The 23,051-nt window shown below is 48.1% G+C and overlaps 1 protein-coding gene across 1 annotated transcript in view; it reads left to right on the top strand.

Annotated features, from left to right (window-relative positions):
- The window catches only part of SLC17A7 (solute carrier family 17 member 7), a 57,076-nt gene that overhangs the window by 28,257 nt on the left and 5,768 nt on the right, over window positions 1-23,051 (top strand). Inside the window, exons 2-11 of the mRNA XM_081837404.1 lie at window positions 7,505-7,757; window positions 8,847-8,965; window positions 9,694-9,808; window positions 10,078-10,165; window positions 11,445-11,531; window positions 12,067-12,209; window positions 14,209-14,358; window positions 16,216-16,348; window positions 18,332-18,442; window positions 21,590-21,717. Of these exons, the coding sequence (XP_081693530.1) occupies window positions 7,505-7,757; window positions 8,847-8,965; window positions 9,694-9,808; window positions 10,078-10,165; window positions 11,445-11,531; window positions 12,067-12,209; window positions 14,209-14,358; window positions 16,216-16,348; window positions 18,332-18,442; window positions 21,590-21,717 (1,327 nt within the window). The remainder of the gene's footprint in view (window positions 1-7,504; window positions 7,758-8,846; window positions 8,966-9,693; window positions 9,809-10,077; window positions 10,166-11,444; window positions 11,532-12,066; window positions 12,210-14,208; window positions 14,359-16,215; window positions 16,349-18,331; window positions 18,443-21,589; window positions 21,718-23,051) is intronic.

Below are 23,051 nucleotides of genomic sequence, written 5' to 3'. Positions count from 1 at the left end.
TGTGTGTGCTTTTTTAAAAAACAAAGGTGTTGACAACAACAAAAAACGACAACAACCAACTCTTGGAGCTCCCTGGATCCACAACTCCTTCTCCCCTTCCATGCTATAGTTGCATTCCCTCTGCAGGCAGCAGCAAGAGGACGAAAGCAGAGAATCTCCCTCCAAAATGCCCAGATCAGCACTTTGATTTGGGCCTGGAAACTGATTGGTAGCGAATTGGTGTCATGGGCTCAGTTATAGCTGTGTGGCAAACCCAGGAGCTCAGGGCTGGGTATGCTTTTCTCCCCTCCCCCCTTTTATATTGGAAACAGCCCTGTGAGGTAAAGGTAAAGGGACCCCTGACCATTAGGTCCAGTTGTGGCCGACTCTGGGGTGGCGGCGCTCATCTCGCTTTATTGGCCGAGGGAGACGGCATACAGCTTCCGGGTCATGTGGCGAACCAAAGCAGCACATGGAAACGCCGTTTACTTTCCCGCTGGAGCGATACCTATTTATCTACTTGCACTTGACGTGCTTTCGAACTGCTAGGTTGGCAGGAGCAGAGACCGAGCAATGGGAGCTCACCCCGTCGCGGGGAATCGAACCACCAACCTTCTGATTGGCAAGTCCTAGGCTCTGTGGTTTAACCCACAGCGCCACCCGCGTAGTCTAGGTTAATTTAATATATGTACATAAGCAGCAGTTATTGAAATGAAATCATGTAGTGCAGGAGTGCCCTATAAAATCAGATCAAGGGGCGTGTGATGGAGGGGTGCTGGATCCCCCAAAGTATTTCTCAGAGAGTAGGGAGGGATTGCGTTGCCAGCTGGTCACCTAAACACCCCCCCCCCACCAACGAGGACTGCTGTTGTAATTCAACAATATATATGGTTTAATGTCAGACGAATTGCACCCAAATGCTTAGGGGTGTTTCCAGCGCTGTGTGTTTGTGCGCGCATGTGATTTCAGGAGTCTTTTTTGGTATGTGATAATAGCACATCTTCCTGAGCATTTTGGGTGTTGATGTATGATGTGCTTTAGTCACTGTTTGAAAAAATGGCAGTCTTTCAGAATTTTATTTTTTTCTGAGTTGTCTGTTAAAGAGACAGCGGAAAGGGCTTTTTATATTTAAAAAATAGTGACCCTAAGGAGGCAGTCTGAAATAAGATGGTGTGTGCCTGGAGTCGTACTAGCACAACTAGGGCTTGTGCGCACACCATACATTTAAACCAATTGGCATCTACCAAATAACCCTGGGAACTGTAGTTTGCTGCTCACAGAACTGCAATTCTGAGCACCCTTTAACAAACTACAATTCCCAGGATTCCTTAGGGGAAGTCATGTGCTTTCAAATGTAAGGTGTGTACGCAGCCACTTTGCAGCATGCCAGCAGAGGGTTTAAAAAATAAAAAATAAAAATTGGATGGGGGACGAACCAGAGATCTGGGGCCTGAGAGAAAGGACCTGAAGCTCAGGACCCCTGGGCCACAACCTCACAATGTCACCTATTTGCAATTTTAGCCAAATTATGACCCATAGTCTCCTGTAACTAGGGGGTTTGGGAAGAGTGTCACCCAATTGTTTTAAGAATCCCTCCTTGCTAAGATATGGACTCTGCATGTACACCATACATTTAAAGCACATTCCGCCACTGCCGCCTCAAAGGACACTGGGAGCTGTATTTTGTTAAATGCGCTGCTGGGAATTGTAGCTCTGTGAGGGGCAAACGACGTCTTCCAGGACTATCCGGAGGCGGGCGGGATGTGCTTTAAACGTACAGGATGGGTGCGCAATGTCAGGCGCATATTTGTACTCACTAACACTGGTTGGCTTACGGACCTGGCGGAGGCTGCGTGTGCAGGAGAGGGCAGGGAGGAACGAGGGACTGAGGGGAAGGGACGATACGAAGGGGCTCAGAAAGAAGGCCTTTCTGTCGCCTCCGTTGCTAAGGGAAAGGAGTTGTTCTCGGGCCCAGTGCCGAGATTGAGCTCAGAGCCCATCTGCACCAGCTCTGATGGGAACAGCTTCTGCGTGGGCATCCGCCGCCTCCCCACCAGGCTGACGAGACAGTGTGTAAGAGCGGGAAGGGGGCGGTGATGGACGAGGACTTGGGGGTGCTCCAAGCCCCTCTGAAATCTTTGGCAGAGAGGGACCTTCCCTGCGTCTGAACCCACCCTCTCTGCTCTCAGGTCAGTCTGGCCCGACTGCCTGCATCTACGCAGTCACCTGACACAGCTCCTTACAAGGATGAAATGGTGGGCTTAGCTAATGCTATAGCTATCCCATTTCTGCTGCTCCTGTCAAGTCCATATGCAGCTCCCTGTCATCCAAAACAGTTCTCCTGCTTTCCTAGAATAAGGACAGCCACACTTTTCTTCGTTTTCTGCTCTCTGCCTTACAGCTTTGGCGTGTTGAGCTCCAAGAAGCCAGGGGTCAGAGGACCAGCCAGAGGACTGCATTCCCTTCAGGGCAGACTTCTGAGGACCGCATGTCTGTGGTGGGCGGGGCCAGAGGCAAATGTGGGTGGAGCCATGCATGTAAATTTTACCTTTGCACAGGAGGCCAGTTTGTACACATGCTCACACTTCCGTATCCTCCATGTGGGCAGGCCAGAGGCACCATCAGAGCTCAGAGACACATTCCAGCCAATCAGAAACATTTGTGGGAGTGAAGGAAGGCCAGAGAAGGGTGTGGTCTGGGGAGATTTCTGAGGGCCACGTAGAGGGGCTTGGAGGGCCACGCTTTCCCCCAGACCTGAGATTCCCCACTTCTGTAATTCACAAGGGGGGTAAGGAGCCTTTCTCTGCTGGCTTTTGTATTTTAAAAATGGAGTGGCAACACTGCTTTATCACTACGTACATGCTTTGAGGCAAGTCAACCCACAGATTCTGCACAGGACCTTGCAGAGCCAGGCAGAGGCCCGGGCCAGGTAGATAATGTGCCCCCCCTTTTTTTACCCTGGGGGTAACTGAAGTCTTATAAATAAGTAAGTATATAAATAATTTTCACAAAAGTTATGCTGAGAAATAATTTTATTTCAAGGCTTGAACTGAACCTGCATATTTCGCCCCAGCGCATCCCCTGCAATTGTGAATATGCTGACAGAGGCCCCCTTTGGAATCGGAGGCCCAGGCCAAGTGGCCCATATGCCCCCCCCCCTCTGTCTGGGCCTGATTCTGCACTGGACCCAACCTAACCTCATTAGTCTGCAAGACTTCTTAAGTCGCCATCTCAAAACTTGTAATCTATTGCCAATGGGCCTTTCCCCATGGCAGGAGGCCTTCCTCACCCTCTTTCCCCCTTCCTCCACCCAGTTTTCTTCATTTAACACTGAACATTGAAAAGTTCTGTGAAACTCTAAAGTGAGTGAGATATGATTAGCAAGAGTGGACTCCGGACGCCAGCGGGGCCACCGAATGAAGTTTCCAAGCTCATTTTCAGAGGCAGCCCCACAGAAGGCATATTAGCGTCACTGGCAGAGGAACGGGAGTGTGGAGGGAGTGGACTGCCCCCAGCACCACTATTCCAGTAGGGTGACATCACAGCAGCCCCCCTGGACATGCGCTGCACACACACCCCGCGCACCAGGCACCAAGCCCCTATGGGCGGTGCGCCACGACCCCAGAATGTGTGCCACGACCTCCGGGGCGCCAGCCACGCCACGCCTGCTCTCCGCCCCCGGTAGCGGAGCATGCAGCTTCGCCACTGGTTAGCGTGAAGGATGGGGGAGAATTCAGATTCAGATCACATTTAAAGGTGAACCTTCCTCACTCACACTTTCTGAAGCAATACAGTGGTACCTCAGGTTACATACGCTTCAGGTTACAGACTCCGTTAATCCAGAAATATTACCTTGGGTTAAGAACTTTGCTTCAGGATGAGAACAGAAATCATGCTCCGGCGGTGCGCAGCAGTGGGAGGCCCCATTAGCTAAAGTGGTGCTTCAGGTTAAGAACAGTTTCAGGTTAAGAACAGACCTCCAGAACGAATTAAGTACTTAACCTGAGGTACCACTGTACACAGAATGGAACAATATCGTCCTGTGAAATTTGCACTTCTCTGAATTTTGCAAGCCAGTACTCCAGCCAAGCAAATGTGTGCAAAAACGCATATGTGTAAAATGTGTGCATAAAAGTAAAAAAATATAGTGATCAAAGTGTGCAATATCTTTGCAACAGGGTGCGTTTGAGGCAAAGCTGCATTAAAATGTGTGCTTTAAGAGACATTCACACTAAAATGCTGGTGAAGTTTCATAAGGACTTGAAAAATATATATCACAAAACTGATGTGGAAATGTGAAGAACTGGAGAACCACTATGGTATAGTATTTAGAGTGTTGGATTAGGACCTGGCAGACCAGGGTTCAAATCCCTAGTAGGCCATGAAGCTAACTGGGTGACTTTGGGTCAGTCACTGCCTTTCTCTGCCTCCCCTACCTCACAGGGTTGTTGTGTGAATTAATTGAGAAGGGGGGAAGAACCATGTACAGTGGTACCTCGGGTTAAGAACTTAATTCATTCCGGAGGTCCGTTCTTGACCTGAAACTGTTCTTAACCTGAGGTACCACTTTAGCTAATGGGGCCTCCTGCTGCTGCCACCACGCGATTTCTGTTCTCATCCTGAGGTAAAGTTCTTAACCTGAGGTACTATTTCTGGTTAGCGGAATCTGTAACCTGAAGCATCTGTAACCTGAAGCGTCTGTAACCCAAGGTACCACTGTACACCACCTTGAGTTTGTTAGAGGAAAAGGTGGGATATGAATGCAATGGATGGATGGATGAATGATTTAAGAATGGAAATATGGGAAACTGAGAAAAACCAAAATGGTCAGATCCACCAACCCCAAGTTAACAGTCAACAGTCAACACAGACCAGGGTATGCATGACGTGTTGTCCATGTTCTAGATCATGTATGCAAAGCGCTGCCCGAAAAAGATCTTGCCACAACCGCAGATGCAGCACCATCACATTGATTCTGCCTCCCCTTCCCCCCACTTTTCTTTGGCAGTGTTTTATGTCATAGACAGGTTGGACACAGAGGGATGGTGGGAGGAACCAGCTGGGGAATCCCCAAGGAAGAAGGCTCAGAGCCCAGGGAGTGGTGGTGGTGGGACAACAATGGGTGGTCAGCGGTAGAAGAGAGAGAAGACTGGGAGGAGGAGGTGTCAGAAGCTGAAGGGGTAACATGGTTTAGTGAGCAGGAAGAGGCAGTGGCAGAAAGCAGTCCAGAATCAGAGGCAGAAGCTAAAGTTTGTGAGTGGGAGGAAGGTGGCCAAGAGGCAGAGGTGAGTCTGGCTCCTTCCACCTTGTCTCCCAGATCCAGGAGATACATGAAAAGAGCAGAGCAGAGATTGGCTGCATGCAGGCGCAGTCTCTGATTGCTTGGAGAAAGCCCTGGAGAGGAGGAGACATAGACGGCTGTGAGGAGGTGGGGACCTTTAGTCTTGGCAACTGATTCCGTGGAGTAAAACCACCAAGAATGAGATGCGGTGCTCATAAGGCCAAGTCCGTGGAGATTGTGTTTTCGCTAATAAAAACTCCAACTTTGCACAGTGTGATTTACTTTTTTATATACATATTATATTTTTATTAGTTTTCAAGTACAAAAACAAATTTATACATTCCATACATCTTAATTACATCTTACGGTACTTCTCTTTTTTGACTTTCCTCAATTTGTCTGCCATTCCTTCCTATTGTTACTTTTTACACATTTCTGCCCTTTTAACCCTTTCCCCTCACAGAGCTTCCTTAAAGCTTACAAACGTAATTTTGTTATCACTCAGTTTTTGCCTATATTGGATAAACTTTTCCCAATCTTCTGTAAATCTTTGATCTCGTCGATTCCAGATCCTTCCTGTCATTCTGTCCAATTCTGCATAATCGCACAGTGTGGTTTACAGACTGGCTCGCTCTGTGATACTTCAGGTGCTTCGTAAACAGAGACGTGAGAGGAGGAGGAGAGGGGGAGACATTAATGAAAATGGAGGAACTGAGAGCTTTGGCAAAGAGTGCATCTTCCAGCTTCAGAATTATCCCAGTTCAACCCTCCTTCTGGAGGGCAGGGCGGAGAGTGCGTCCCCAGGGCCATCCCCAAATAATGTGCTCCCTGAAGCAGGGCATCAAACAGGAGGATTCCTCTGCTGAGAGCCTGAGGGCCCCTTTCCTGCCTCTCTCCACCTGGCCCAGGGCGGCACCTGACAGGCTTCATAAGAACTGCTGCTGCAGCTGTTGCTCAGCAAGAACTGGGGTATTTGGGGGGAAGTTTTGTTGGGAGGTTTTGCTGTTACTGATATTAACTCATATTACTGATATTAACTTTTTGTATCTTTATTTTTATGTGGCAGTTGTTCCGTTTGGTTATGTAGTTTTTAATGTGTTTTATTTATTTTTATGACTATTTTGCTATGTTTGTAATTATGTATCGTATTTTTCGCTCTATAAGATGCACCAGACCATAAGACCCACCTAGTTTTTTGGAGGAGGAAAACAAGAAAAAAAATATTCTGAATCTCAGAAGCCAGAACAGCAAGAGGGATCGCTGGGCAGCGAAAGCAGCGATCCCTCTTGCTGTTCTGGCTTCTGGGATAGCTGCGCAGCCTGCATTCGCTCCATAAGACGCACACACATTTCCCCTTCCTTTTTAGGAGGGAAAAAGTGAGTCTTATAGAGCAAAAAATATGGTAAATCTTTTCATATTGTAAGCCGCCTTGAGCATTGTTTTGACTGTGGAAAGGTGGCATACAAATAAAACGATGCTGGTGTTGATGCTGATGCCCCCTTTCTCACCTGAAGGCAAGGTGCAGAATGGCCAAAGCCAGCCAGGTAATTTTGGCATCTGAGGCAGAAAATCCCACAAGTAGGGATGGAGGAGAAATTTGGTTCAGTTCGCGCTGAAAGGCATACCTACCGAATTCTCGCTTTCCAAAAGAATACACCAACAGTAAGAGCGATCTTTCGAAATTTGGACTTCTCCAGGTTGTTCTATTCGGTTTTCTAGCCAACTGATGTATACAAAAATTCATAACTTGGGGTAAAGTGTACACATACTTGTGAAAATATAGTGGGGAAATACATTATTGCTTTGCAAAACTGCATACAGAAATGGGGGTATTAGGAGAAATCCACACCAAAATGCTGGTGGGTTTTGGGGAGAACTTTTAAAACATAAAATAAAGAGGCCACAAGCCAATGGAGAAATGTGGAAAACTGAATTTAAGATTGGGAAAAAATGAGAAACCCAAACTTCCCAATTCACCCATTCTTTCCCACAAGTATCTCCTTCTCCTCCCTGGCAGAAAAAATACAACAATAACCACTTAACTGACAACTTGCTGCCCTTTCATGACCACCTGAGGCAGCTGCCTTCCTTTCCACAATGGTAGAGACATCCCTGATATCAATAAAGGAGTGAGGCAGAATCTGCTCACCTCATGGGAACAGATTTGAACCATTGCTTTTTCTGGGTCGTCAGCTTTCGGTCCTACCCATCCCTTCAAGGCTTCCTCTTATCTCTGACTTCTAGGATCCTTGATAAGAAACAGGCAGGTGGGGAGACCATTGAGCTAACTGAAGAGGGCCGGCCTGTTGAGGTGTCCGAGAAGCACCCGCCGATCGTCGACTGCACCTGCTTTGGCCTCCCTCGCCGCTACATCATCGCCATCCTCTGCGGCCTGGGCTTCTGCATCAGCTTCGGCATCCGCTGCAACCTGGGCGTGGCCATCGTCAGCATGGTCAACAACAACACTGTCTATGAAGGGGACAAACTCGTTGTGAAGGTGAGACTGTCCTCCCTCTGGAGCAGGGGTGGGCTTTTTTTTCTGTTGAGGGACAAGGGATGCGGGTGGCGCTGTGGTCTAAACCACTGAGCCTCTTGGGCTTGCCGATCAGAAGGTCGGCGGTTCAAATCCCCACGACGGGGTGAGCTCCTGTCGCTCTGTCCCAAATTCTGCTAACCTAGCAGTTCAAAAGCACGAAGTGCAAGTAGATAAATAGGTACCACTGCGGCGGGAAGATAAATAGCGTTTCCGTGTGCTCTGGTTTCCGTCATGGTGTCCCGTTGCGCCAGAAGCGGTTTAGTCATGCTGGCCACATGACCTGGAAAGCAGTCTGTGGACAAACACTGGTTCCCTCGGCCTGAAAGCGAAATGAGAGCCGCAACCCCAGAGTCGCCTTTGACTGGACTTAACCGTCCAGGGGTCCTTTACCTTTAATCTGTTGGAGGCCACAGGGCAGTGCTGGGTGGAACCAGAACCGATTATGGGCAGAGCCAGAGACAAAAGTGTTCTGGAATAACTAAGCCAGAATGAAGTTTTTCAGCTTTTCACCATGCCTAATCAGATCAGCACCCCCAATCCTGCGCAGGTCTACTCAGAGATAAGCACCTCTGGATTTTTTTTTTACTATTGCTTCACACATTCCAGAGCCCTGACTGTTTCCCAGGGTCAGTTTTCTATAACAGATGTGGGGACCTTTTGGCCCTCCAGATGTTGCTGAACTACAACTCCCATCAGCCCCAGCAAGCGTGGTCGATGGCTAGGGATGCTGGGAGTTGTAGTTCAGCAGCATCTAGAGGGCCACTGGTTCCCCACACCTGGACTAGGATGACCTTCCAACTCTATGATTCTATGGTTGGATACACAACATACACTTGAAGCACAAGCTTCCTCCCAAAGAATTGTGGGAAATGTAGTTCACGCCTGACAGAGCTACAATGCAGAGTACCATTAACATAAACTACAGTTCCCAGGATTCTTGGCTGGAGGGGGAGCCATGAGCGTTGAATGGATGGTGCGACTGTGACCGAAGTCCTGCTGCTGGCTGTAATCAGGAACCAAATCTTTCCTCTGTTCTTCTCACCACTTTAGAAAGCGGAGTTCAACTGGGATCCTGAGACAGTAGGCATGATTCATGGATCCTTCTTCTGGGGTTACATTGTCACCCAGATCCCCGGAGGGTTCATAGCACAGAAATTTGCTGCTAACAGGTAAGATGCAGGTAGGGTATTTTTTGTGTGTGTGTGTGTGTATGTGTAAATCAAAGAGGGGGAACATGCAGATTTTGGCTCACACCTGGTGATCTCATTCTCTAGAACAGGAACAGAAAGATACCTTGGTCCATTTGGGCTAGCTCACTATCTGGTGAAAGATAAAGATCATGAAAATTGACTGTACCTTTGTATAAACCAGATTATCACAACAGCAAAATTTTTGGTATTTTGTGTCTTTTTTTTAAAGTTTGTCGTTCTTTTCAAGTAAACTTTAGTTGATAATTTAAGAAGTTTAGCATGCAAGAAATTTGCAAGCATGAGGAGCAGCACTGATCCCACAATAAACACCTATCTCGAAACACACACGCGTACATAGACCCTCGCTAGAGAAAGTGGAGGTTCCTTATGGTGTTTCCTAGGCCTTTCCTCTCACTGTGCAGGTCTCTAGTCTCTACAGCACTTGTGTATATATTATCCTGCGGGAAGAGGCAGGGAGCTGTTCAGAGCAATTGGCTGACCATCAGAATGTGGATGTGGGACATGGATTCAAATCCTCCTTCAGCCATGAAAGTCGCTGGTGATTAGGGCTATTGACTCCCTTATCACTTCACAGGCTCATGTGAAGCAAAAAAACCTCTGTAAATATCAAAAGAATAATGATGAGAGGGAAATCAAACGGGCCGGGCTTTCTTTCTTTTTCTTAACACCTGCCTTTCGGTCCACAGGGTTTTTGGCTTTGCCATTGTGGCGACATCAACCCTGAACATGCTCATTCCATCGGCCGCAAGGGTCCACTTTGGCTGCGTGATCTTCGTGCGGATCCTGCAAGGCCTTGTGGAGGTAAGGCCCACACCCCTAATCTCCATGCTTTCGCCCCGCCCCGTAATATCGACCTCTCCACCTTCCTCTCCGAAGCCTCAGCTCCCTTCCCTCAGAGCACCGTCGCTGTCTTTGGGGCACTTAGCCCCCTTGTAAAGAACGGAGTCAAGGTGGGACAGAGTTATGGGTCGGAAGCAGAGCTTGTTCCGTGGGCCTGCCTCTTTTCTCTCTCTCTCCAGTGGAAAGGTAGCTCTGATCTCTATGTAACTCTCTGTGCCCTCCACCTCCAGGGGGTCACCTACCCAGCATGCCACGGTATCTGGAGCAAATGGGCACCCCCCCTGGAACGCAGCCGCCTGGCGACAACAGCCTTCTGTGGTAAGGTAACATGTTCACCGACCATTGAAGTTAAATGGGCGGGGAGGGCCTCCCATGCAACAAAACCATGGTTGCCCCCTTGAACCTGATGTCCTTTGGCTTCTGACTTGTTGAAACTTCTTAAGCGGAAGCCTAGAAGACCTGTCCCAAAGTCTAGATCAAAACGCAGCACATCCTGGTTTGGTTTAACATGTTGGAACAGCTCTTGGTGAGTGACTCACTTTAGGAAAACTCACTGGACGCGCCCTGTTAAGTTGCTTTCACACGAGGACTGCTTTGCTTCTGCGGAATTGAAACAGTGGTTCCATACAGAGTTTAACATAATGCCACGTTGTCTAGCAATTCCTAACTCCACAGCCAGGATCCTTCTCGCTCTCCAGATAGCCTCGGGTTCCTTTCGCTTGTGGGGCTGGCCGAGCTTCCCTCACCGCCAGCCCTGGGGAGCAGTGGGAAGGCACGCAGCCTTTCCGCTGCTCCCCGCAGCTTGTGGGGCTGGCGGTGGGGAAAGCCGAGCTTCCCTCACCACCAGCCCCAGGAAAGCCACTGCCAGCCCCAAAGAGCAGGTCGGGGAGCAGCGGAAAGGCTGTGTGCAGTCTTTCCACTGCTCCCACAGCTTGTCGGGGCTGGTGAGGGAAGCCTGGGTCCCCCCCCCAGCCCCAGCCCCAGGGACCACACATTCGCTCCATAAGACGCACAGACATTTCCCCTTAGATTTTAAGAGGGGGAAAGTGTGTCATATGGAGCGAAAAATACGGTAAATTTCCAGATAGCAAAGGTCCCTCTCGACTTTCACAGTTTCCCCCCTTGCAAATTCTGTCCCTCTTACTGTTCTTGCTGAACAGGAAACAACACAGCTGGTGGGTAACTGATGAATTGCCCCCGAATTGCCCTGTTATTTGACAGTTCCTGTTCGGCAGGGAGAGGGTGTTGAACACTTCTTTCCTCTTGTCCGCCCCCCCCCCCGTTTTTCTTCCTTTTTCATAGCTATAACAAAGGATGGCAGCTAGTCATGGAACGGCGAGTGTGGGAGCAACCTCAGAGGGGTAGCAAGGGCTGCTGGGAGTCAGGCAGTAAAGGCTGGTGCAGTCAATCAAATGGGGGCACTGCCCCACTAAGCTCAGCCTGCCCTCAGCCAGACCCCACGCCTGGCTGCCTTCTTACTTACAGCCAGCTAGTCACCCTGACTTCTGCCCTGCCAGTCCCAGTGGGCACCAGTCCCCACTGGAGTTAGGAATCTCGGCTTGTATCCCTGGCTAACCTTTTCCCTCTGCCTTTACAGGCTCTTACGCAGGGGCTGTGGTGGCCATGCCTCTCGCGGGGATCCTAGTGCAGTATTCCGGGTGGAGCTCAGTATTCTACGTCTACGGTAAGCCAGCCAAGAGGCCATGCCAAGAAGAGTGGAAGAAATTTAAAGACTATTTAGCTAGATATTGTAACATACGATAAGTAGAAGTTACTTGAAAGGACCAAATGGGCCTAGGACTAGAGTGAATTGTAAAATATTATGGATTTGGATGATTATGAAAAGAGAAGAAGATTGTAAACTAAAGGTGCTAATTTGATTAGAAAGAGGGTATTGGAAAGCTGTTAAAAAGTGATTCAATGTAATTCAGTGAGGAGGGGTTCGAGGATGTCAGTTAACAATGAAAAGTAGATTAGGCCTTAAAGAATTACGTATTTATATATTTGCTTTTGTTGCTTTTCGTTTTAGTATTGTAATTTTTTTTCTTTATTTGTGTGTCTTATTTGTGATAAATTTGGAAAAGTGATTTTAAAATTTGGAAAAAAAAAAAGAGAGGCCAACTCTTTGGCTACCATGCCTTCTCGGTTGCCTAAACCTTGTTGGATCAGATGGTAGGTCCCTTCCCTCCAACCGCTTCTGCAATTCTCTTCCTTGGCAGGCAGCTTTGGTATCTTCTGGTATATGTTCTGGCTGATGGTTTCCTACGAGAGTCCTGCCCAGCACCCAACCATCACCGAGGAAGAGAGGAAATACATAGAAGAAAGCATTGGAGAAAGCGCCAGTCTTATGAATCCCCTTCTGGTCAGTGCCTTACATTGCTCTCTTGTCATTCATATGGCGCCATTGTAGCAGGGAACCCCCCCCCCCATCATTCAGTTTGTACTAACTTCACACACACTCACACACTACATACGCTACACTTCTGTTATAAATTCATAGAAAATCAACCATACATCGGATTTGCACTGTTCCACTTTTATTTTACTCCATGAAGGAGGGACTACAAAATGGGGAAGGTTTGATACAGGGCAGCCATACTCCTTGAGCATATCAGTACATACAGAGGAGCCCTGCACAATTGCTACGCCAACCCTGATGGTCCTAGACAGAAGACCATCAAGATCACAAAGAACTTGCATATGGGAGTGGATTCAGCACGGACTGGAACAAGGGACAATAATCAGCTCTTCCCTCTGGGGGCAGGAAACTGCCAACCCCCCTTTGTGTTTTTTTAAAAATAATATTTATTAAGAGTTTAAAGATTACAAAAAGAAAGAAAAAGAATTAAACAAATCAATATAATACAATACAAAAACAAAAACAAAAACACTACACAAAACATTGAATTAACAAAACAAAACAAGAACAATTAAAAACACTTCCAATATTTTCAATCTTATCTTTCATTCACTTGTTTCATTGACTTCCTCACGCCTCCCTTTTTGTATTCCACTTCAATTAACTGTTTCAGCAATTCTTTTCCATCTTCCTCTGTCTGCCAACCCCCCTTTGTCCTCTGGAAATTACTCATGGGGAGGGGGAAAGGGGGAACCAGCCAGATGACAGGACACTCAGGTTACCACCACAACCCGTCCCTCAACCCCTCCTTTCTGTGATGTATGTATGATGTTTCTGGGGGTGGTCTTGATCTACAGGGTGGCAATTTCAAAAGTCTTTATAAGGCCTTGCACACCATTTTTCTGGGTCCTTCCTCTCTCCTGCAAGTGAGGGGAGCACCCTGTTGCAACAGATCAATAAAGGCGAAGCCTACAGGCTGCTGTCTTGCTCCAAGTTATCCTGGTTGGTGTCTTTGTTTTTGTCCAAGGGAGCCCTCGGATTTTTCCGTTAACACCATCAAGGTGCACGGAGCCTTAACAGAGTGTGGCGTAGTGGCTAGAGTGCCGGACTACAACACTAGGAAACCAGGGTTTGAATACCCCCTTGGCTGCGAAGCCTGGTTACTGCCTCTCGGGTTAACCTACCTCACAGGGTTCTTGTGAGGATAAAATGGGGAAGGGGGGGAGAACCACGTGCGCTACCTTGAGCTCATAGTATGAAGCGTTGAAAAATGAAAATAAGAAAGAAGGCAGGAGGTCAAAAAGACAGGTCCCAAGCTACAGAGTTCCCTGGGAAGAGCGGTTGACAGCTAAACCACTCTGAGAATGGCACCTGTGTGAGGGGAATAGGGGTCTCCTAGAAACACTCGGCACCCTTAACAAACTACAGTTCCCAGGATTCTTTGGGGGAAGCCTAATTGTTCAAAGTGGTAGAATACTGCTTCAAATGCCGAGTGCATATGGGGCCTAGTGGTGGTATCAGGCAGCTCCAAGCATACTGGGCTGCAGGGCAGGTTCATATGAGGAGGGAAAAGAGACATTTGGACAGGTGAGGGTGGTGAAGGTGGAAGAGCAAAGGCCATGGGCAAAGATATGAGAGAGCAGAGAGAAAGAAACTGTGCACACACCATATATTTAAAGCACGACTTTCCCCAAAGAATCCTGGGAACTGTAGTTTAAGGGTGCTGAGAGTTAGAGCTCTGTGAGCGGGAAACTACAGCTCCCAGGATTTGGGGAGCAGGGAAGCATATGCTTTAAATGTATGGTGGTGAGGCGGCAGCCGTTGAAGATCTCTCTGCAGTAGGGAAGCTCTCAGCAGCTTCATGGGGCACCATTTTTGAGGAGGCAAGTGGCCTCTGAAGTCCTGCGACAGCACTGAGGTGGGGATATGCGAGGATGTGAGGCAACTCCATTAATATTTTCATATTTCTCTCTCTCTCTTTCTCCTCCCTACCTCTTGGCAGAAATTCAAAGCTCCCTGGCGCAAGTTCTTCACTTCCATGCCTGTCTACGCCATTATTGTGGCCAACTTTTGCCGGAGCTGGACCTTCTATTTGCTCTTAATTAGCCAGCCAGCCTATTTTGAAGAAGTCTTTGGCTTTGAAATCAGCAAAGTGAGAAAAATTGCCCTTGGTTTGAGGGGTGTGTGTGTGTGTGTGTGTGTGTGTGTGCACGTGTTGGGGCAAGAAATTGGAGACTTGTCCATAAGTTCTCTTCGCTGTTTTTAATACTGAATTTGAAATTGTTCTAACCCGGTCTTGGGACCTACCGGTGAAGAGTGGCGGATATTGCTGTTGTCATTAATTAATTAATTAGCAGAGGGTGTTTCATTCTGTGCTGATAAGAGAAAGAAAAGATGCCCCTAGCCACGTGCCAATTGTTCTTCCATCGTATGCTGGGGCAAGGCTGAGCAGGAATGCACTCTGAGAGAAAACAGGTTCAAATATCCAAAACAAAGACACACACAAAGAGAGAAGGAACCAAGATGTTCTGGTTTTTTTTATTCTATGGCTCTTTGTGCAGTATAGACTTTATTTTTTTAAAAAAAGAAGAAAAATATAAAACTTCAGAAATTAGCAGGATCAAATTTCAGGATTCCAAAACATACATCTACACAACCGCAGCGCATGGGCAGGGTTTGTGTGTGTGGTTGGAGTGGCAATGGCAATGGCACCCCCCCCCCCATGGCAATGGCACTTGTAAGGAGAGGATTGGGGTAATGTGAGGCTTCAGCAAGACCAGGGGCTCCCTGAATCGACACTGGCGGCCCTGCAGGTGCCCTTGAGTGGCCACTACCAGCCCTGAGCTCCTCTGACCTCATCACACCTCGCCTTGTCTCCTCCCTCTCTTGGCAAGTTCAGTTCCGTCACTCTGCACCCTCACCTGCCACCGCTGCTCCTGCCACAACTACTACTAGGTAGCAGACAGTGAGGGCGAAGAGGACTATTGGAATTGGGTTTGAAGTCCTTTGAGAGAATTATATACAGTCATACCTCATGTTGCATCTGCTTCATGTTACATACTTTCAGGTTACGTCCCGCGGCGGTCTGGAAGTACCAGAACAGGGTACTTCTGGGTTTCGCCGCATATAAAGGCACAGAAACACAAAATGACATCACGCACATGCGCAGAAGCGGTGAACCACAACCCGCACATGTGCAGATGCGCCACTGTGGTTGTGCTCTTTCCATGTTGTGAACAGGCCTCCGGAACGGATCCCGTTCGCAACCAGAGGTACCACCGTAATGTTTTCAACATGGGTGTCCGTGGAGGGACAGTTCCCCCCCCCCCCACCAGGAACTATAATCCCAAGATTCCTGGCTTTCATTTTTGTTTTTAAAGAGAGCACAGGTTGTATCCAATGGGTGGCCGGCAACTAAATTTCACTCTGACTAGACCATTGGAATTAACGGGCCTGACTTAGCCTTGTTCATTCATTTCAGTGGGTCTGCTTTGAGTAAAACATATTTAAACACCACCCAATGTTATCAGGCTAATTTCTCACCAAAAAAGTGAGAAGAAAGGTACCTGCACATTTTGTCTCGTACATCAGTTTTACACAACTTAAGAGTGGTCTTCAACTGAGCCCTACTTATTAGTCAACCCACTGAAATTCATGGTCATGGCAGTATTACTTTTAGTGGGTCTACTCTGTGTAAGACTTCAGTTGGATAAAACTCTTAAGTTTGCAGAACCTGCTACATGAGACAAAACGTATAGGCACTATTCTCAATTTTTGTGTGAGAAATAAGCCTTATCCCACCCTTCCAGTGTTCTACTTGGACACACACACACACACACTGCCCTTCTCCCCACTTGCAAAACATCCTGCGGGTGCCCTTGGTCATAAACGTAATGTTCAAAAGAAAAAAGACCCCACACGACAGCTGGATTTTCTTAACTGTTTTTAAACACCCTCATGTGCCTGGAACTTATGGGCTGCCTCTTCCTTTTTGTCCCTTCCTGCGCAGGTGGGCATGCTTTCTGCTTTGCCTCACCTGGTCATGACGATCATCGTGCCCATTGGGGGCCAAATCGCCGACTACCTGCGGACGCGGAGGATCATGTCTACCACAAACGTCCGCAAGATGATGAACTGTGGGGGTGAGAGAGAAAGGCATTGTTGGAGAAAAGGCTCGGGGAGGAGGGTTAAGGCTTGGTTGAGAGATACCTGGACTCCAGTAAGGGGCAGGTGGCTGGCTTGTCAGTGGGAAAGGTTTCTAGGGAAAAGTGCCCAGGCCAGGAGTAGGGGACCTGTTGCCCTCCAGAACCTGCTGCTGAACTCCAGCTCCCATCTGCCCACAGCTAGTATGGCAAATATCCAGGGATGATGGAAGTTGGAGCCCAGCAGCATCTAGGCAGTACTGAGAGTGCCACAATATTTGAAGCAAATGCATTAGAGACAGAATCCAGGAACTCGCACAGGTTTCTGAGAATCTCTGTTTTCATTTAGATGTCTGTCTTTCTTTCTTTCGCAGGGACGGGCACACCTCAGTTTTTTAGCACTTGTGGATGCAAAACCACTTAGAGGTTTTTATCTCCCGCTTAGAATGCTTTTCTGGGATTTCTAGTAGGCCTGGGCGATGGCGCCTTCATCCAGCAGTATATCGTGGGTGAAACGGCTGTCGCTCCTGAGTCCCTCGGCCACCAGCGCCTGGTGCGCAGAGGAAGGAAAAAGCTACATTGGGAGCGGAGGCAGTTTCACCCCAGCACCTTGCGGCGCTGAGGACAATGGGGCAGCTTGTTCCTCCCTCTGCTTTTCGACGTTGCAATGTGTCACTCTATCACAATGTTTAGCTGGTGATACATTGCAGTGTTGAAAAGCTGATATCTCCCAGCCCTAGTTTCCAGTAGGAGGGCATGAGAAATCATCACATATCCCTGTCCTGCGGATTGCAGTGGACCCTGCACTCTTGCTTTTAGCAAGCTCTCCTCTTGCCAGTTCACTTCTCACAAAGTTGCAACCTCCCCTGACCCTCATTTATTCATGAATCAGTCTTATACCAAGTCCATGTAATCCAGGACCATACTGCTGACAAATACCTTAATGCTGGCCTTCCCCAATTTGGCACATTCCGGGCATGGTTGGACTACAAATCCCATCAGGCCATGGTCAAGGATGATGGGAAGTGTAGTCCAGCCCAGGTTGGAGAATCCTGCCTTACACAGAGAAAGGTCTTTCTCATCACTGCCTTTGATCTTTTCCGCTCAAGGCTGGCTTTTTATTCGTTAGCTCATTTGTTACATTTTCCTCCTGCACCATCAGTGTATCTCAGCTCTCAGGACAGCTTAAGACGAAAATAAAATAAAGTTACACAATCAACCATAAGATCAAACAGAGTAAAACATCAGCTATAACACAATAGATTTTTTAAAAAGCAACCACACAGTGGATAAATAAAACACAAGCTTCCAGAGTGGCTTAAAAGGATTTTTAACGCCTGGGAGAATGAATTGGTGTTGAAATGACACATGCATACCATGTGTTGCAGATGTTGGGGGATTAAATTTAAGAACATCACACGATCCCTTCTGGACCAGGTCAAAGGCCCTTCTAGTCCAGCACTCTGTTCTCACAGTGGCCAGCCAGACAGTGGCGTAGCGTGGGGGGTGCAGGGGGGCCGGCTGCACCGGGCGCAACATCTAGGGGTTAGGGTTAGGGGGTGCAAATCCACGGGTTAGGGGGTGCAAATCCACGGGTTAGAGGGCGCAAATTACTTGCCTTGCCCCGGGTGCTGACAACCCACGCTACGCCGCTGCAGCCAGATACCAGAGGGCAGCCGGCAAGTGGGATCTGGGTGCAACAGCAATTTTTTCCACCTGTGATTGCCAAAAACTGAGGCCTTCTATATGCATAGCATATGCTCTAGGGCTCATTTGCAGCCCTGCTAAGTTATGACACCCTTCCCCTTCCATTAGCAAAGAAAAATTAGCAGCACGCACAGCCACATGTAAGTTTTATGTACACCCTGCTTTAGTTTCTTATGCAGCGCGATCACAGTCAGAAGTTGAAAATAGACACAGCTGTGCTTGTGTGCAGGAGCTGTGTGTCCACACTCACTATCTCTGTTCTTCCTTCTTCGTCAGGTTTTGGCATGGAAGCCACACTCCTCTTAGTGGTTGGCTATTCCCACAGCAAAGGCGTAGCAATTTCTTTCCTTGTTCTGGCCGTGGGTTTCAGCGGTTTTGCTATTTCAGGTAAGCTCTTAGCCACTGGCGGAGGAAGAGGAGTGCGGAGGGAGCGCACCGCCCCCGGCAGTGCGATCCTGGTGGGGTGCCGTCGTGGCTGCCCCCCGCCTGCACTGGGCGCCACGCCCCCAGAACGCGCACCACGCCCCTGCAGGCGATGCACCACATCCCCAAGATGTGTGCCAGCCCCGCCCCTGCCTGCTCTCCGCCCCCTGGTGCCGGAGCATGAAGCTCTGCCACTGCTCTTAGGGAGCTGGGTTGACCTTCTGAGGAAGGGGAGACCCTCCAGTTGTTGCTGAACTACAACTTCCTATGTCCTTGGCCACTTGCTGGGACTGATGGAAACTGTAGTCTAGCCATGAAAGATTCCCCACACCTGCATTGTGGCATTCCAAATTAAAGGTCCTCTGCTTCCCCCCAACAAGTAGGGATCAGAGAGTTTGTGCTCCTACCTAAGTTGCACTTTCTGAAACAACACACAAACCCCACAGCCGTGCTCTGAAATGCAAAATTCTCTGAAGTTTGCAATGCACTTCTCTAGTCAAGCAATGTGTATAGAAGAACACATACTGAGGTAAAGTGTGCATTAAATGCATATATTTGTGAAAATAACATATGTCATGTATATATAGTGCATTATATCAGGGGAAATTGTCCTGCAAAAATATGTATACAGTTGTACCTTGGAAGTTGATCAGCTTAATTCCTGAATGTTTTGGCTCTCGAACTTCGCAAACCCGGAAATGACTGTTCCGGTTTGCAAACTATTTTTGGAAGCCGAACATCCGGCAGGGCTTCTGTAGCTTTTGATTGGCTGCAGGAGCTTTGTGCAGCCAATCAGAAGCTGCACTTTGGTTTTCAAACATTTTGGAATTCCGTTTGACTTCTATGGTACAACTGTATTAGCTGAAATTGTATGCAAACATATATGTTAGAAGCAGGGCTTTTTTCCAGCCAGAGTTCAGCTCTAGCACCTCTCAGGTAGGCGTCACTGCCATTCTAAGAGAATAAGGGAGAAGTTCATGGTGAGCTTTGGCACCTCTTTTTCTAGAAAAATAGTACTAGTTAGAAGAAATTCACAGTAAAATGCTGATGAACTTTCATGAGGACTGTTTTGTTTTTGTTTTTTTCAGCCGACTAAAGAACCAAGTCTAAGATTGGTATTTAAAATTGGAAAAATAAACTGAGAGAACCTGAAATTGTAAGGTTCGCCCATCCTTGCCCACAGCTCCCACACAGTGGGACGCCTGACATTGAGGCTTTCTGATACCCATATAGTCCAACCCTGTGAAGGGTTCATCCTCATTAGGTGCACCTTTTTTTGCATGGCCCTCAAAGTCTAGTCCGTGCCCCCTCTCCTTTGACCACACCCCCTAACCCCCTTGCCCTGTGCCCTCTGAGTGCTTTTGCCTGGCCGGCATATGCATTGAGCTGTGATGTCCTCCATGTTTCTGACTGCCTCAGCCAGAAGTTGGGCATTTTCTGCCACTGCTCCCAAGCTGCGGAAGGAACACTCTTCCAGCAGAGATTTGGCAGGCATCCCTACTTTTGATTTTTGGGAAAACTCTTTTTTTTTTTTTATGCCGACAGGGCTATGTGGCTGTTTACATTTTTGGATGAGTAGCCAGGTGTTTCAATCATTTTGATGATTGTTTTGTACTGCATTTAATGGGTTTTGAAAAATCTTTTTTAACCAGAGCACAGGATTGCTCCGTAAGAGGCAATAAGGGTGATACCTCTTTCAGGAGATCATGATTAGGGAAAATGCAAAAGGAGGGCAGAAAATCAAGGCAAGGGGCCCACGTGCTTATTCCTTTGAACTTTGTTTCTGTTTATGACTGCAGAAGTAAGAGATCTTTCAAGTACAGTATCTCATAGAAGCAACAGGGAACTACATGCAGACTCTCTAACTGCAATCTAATACCAAACGACTGTGATCTTGCATGAACTTACAGGGGTGGGGAATAATCATTAGAAGTTCTAGCACTAAACTGTAACATTTTAACACATTTGGATGCTTCCAGACAACCTGATATGTTTACGGAGAGAGTAGATGACATTGGTTATTTAATCAGCATTCATTCTGATTTGTTTGTGGGGAGGTTAGACGATAGTCCTCAAAACAAGTGTCATCCCACTTTTTCCAGTGCGTATTTTCTGTCATTTCCTTTATTGCAAAAAGTCTGATCATTTTAGGGAGGCGGGTTTGCTCAGGACTTCCCAATCATTGCGCTACCTGGATTGGCCAGTATGTAACTGCATACCACTTAAAAATAGTGATAATCTGGAAACAGCCTCACAGTTAGAGGCAATCTGTGGCATACGTTAGTGTCAGGGGCTCAGGAGCAGAGGCACAGGAGAGGGAGGAAATGGAGAGCGAGGGGGAGGAATCCGAGGGGAGCGTAGGCGGTGACAGCGGTCAGAGGGATTCCACGAGCCTCTCCAGCGAATCGGAAGATTCACAGAAGGGAGCGCCGATGACCAGGGCAAGGGGGGTGCCAAGGGGGAAACCCCAGAAGGAAGGGGCCAGCGGGGACTCCCAGAGCAGCAGTTGGAAATCAGGACCAGCTTCCCCACCAGAGCGCAGTGGGGGGGAGGAGTCCCAGGAATCGGGACCAGTGTTCTCACCACCAGCGAGAGGAGATGAGTCAGGATTGACCACGCCTCCATCGGAGAGCGGGGAAACAGTCAAGAGGAAGGTTACCGGCTGGGCGCGCGCGCCAAGTTCAAATGTACAGGCGAGCGGCACAGCAGGTAGCCCGGATAGGGAGCCAGGTCCTAAAGCCCGCCGGAAGGAGGGGCAAGACTCAGGGGGGTCAGCGTCAGAAGAGTCCAGAAAGGAGGAAACCCCAGGGGGCAGAAGGACCCAGAGGAGGAAAGAACAACGGAAGAGGTGGAGTAAGGCTAGAGTCTTAAACTGGTGTCTAGGAGGCGGAGACTCAGATGGAGCTTCGCCGGTCTAAGATCTAAGACGTAGAGTTGCACGCTGCGGTTTGGAAATGGAAACTAATCTTCAATAAAGACTTTTATACGTTATTACTGGCTAGCGTTGGTCCTCTGTGAGCTGGGACCTGGAGGCAACTCTGACAGTTAGCTCCAAAGTTAGAGGAGAAACTGATGTAAATTCCTTTCTATAACCCGCCTCCTCACTTCCAGGATTTAACGTGAATCACTTGGACATTGCCCCCCGATATGCCAGCATCCTCATGGGGATCTCCAATGGTGTGGGAACTCTGTCAGGGATGGTGTGTCCACTCATCGTTGGAGCTATGACCAAACACAAGGTAGGAATCAAAGCTCCTGAAAGCAGGGGGGTTGCCTGTCCTGAGAACTTTCTGTCCCCATAATTTCTAACCTTCTGATTTGGTTCTCCAAGTGCCATTTATGTAGCCAAAATGGCAACAGCCATCAGGAGGTCTGAGCATGCTGCCTAATAATTTGCTCTCTTCCTGACGGTTGAGAGCAGTTGGGTGGGGAGGCTGAAAAATGGGTGGGGGGCAATGGAACGGAGCAACTAGAAAAGGAGGACAGAGGAAGAAATACGTTGTTGTTGTTTCGTTTCACTCACGTGGGGGTTAAGTTTCTGGGAGCTGCGCGTACGTGAAGTCCCGTATAGCGGTAACACCAACTAGAAAGCCTGCAAACGCTCTCTAAACCTCTGGAAATTCTTGAAAACCCCTTTAAAAAACTGCTTACCAGACTTCTCCCCAGTGCTTTTTTTTCTGGGGGGGAGATTCAGGGGTACGCATACCCCTAAACATTTTGTGAATCTAAGTTTGGCCTCATTAAGGGGCAGTATTTCAATATGTGTAGGAAAATGAGAGTACCCCTAAACATTTTTTGGGGGGGGTGTAGAGCACTGCTTCCTCCAAGCCTCCTTTCTCAAACTCCAATTCTCCACAGGTTTCAAAGGGCAGTGCAAGGGCTCCTGGGATTGCTAGCTGCTCTTTTGCCATTTCTGTGCTCTTCTCGAGCCGTTGTTTTCCAATTTTTTTGCACCACTTCTGGGTTCGAATTGAATTATTTATTTTGCAGCGCCACATATGTACATGGTGGCACGCGAGTTGGTCTCACACAAGTGGGGAGTTTCCTGTACAGTCATACCTCGGGTTACAAAAGCTTCAGGTTGCATTTTTTCGGGTTTCGGTGGTCACGCATGCTCATAAGCGCCAAATCGCACTTTGCGCATGCGCAGAAGCACCAAATCGCAACCCGCGTGTGCACAGACACATTGCTGCAGGTTGCAGATGCTGCGGGTTGCAAACGTGCATCCCGCACGGATCACGTTCGCAATCCGAGTGTCCACTGTATTACTAACGCTTCGCCAGCAGGTCCCAGGGCAGGGTGCAATGTTAACATTTAGAATTACACACAGTTAAAATATTACATGAATACCATGGATGTACCATTGACATGTTAGGTATGTTAACGTTGCTTCTGAACATGAATGTTTCACTTAGCTATCATGGCTCTTTCTCCTTCTCAAAAGCTTTGTTAGCATTCCCCCCAGTACTGTGTTACATTTTTAGACTGTTATTTCCATATGCAGTGGTTCTTGACTGGGTTTGTCCTTCCTCAGGTTTCTCATTTATTGCGGTCAGTGTCCTCTTTGACCTAT

This window comes from Podarcis erhardii, assembly GCF_964252035.2.
Source record: "Podarcis erhardii genome assembly, chromosome: 13".
Classification (NCBI taxonomy): Eukaryota; Metazoa; Chordata; class Lepidosauria; order Squamata; family Lacertidae; genus Podarcis; species Podarcis erhardii.
This window is presented reverse-complemented; position numbering and strand designations above follow the sequence as displayed.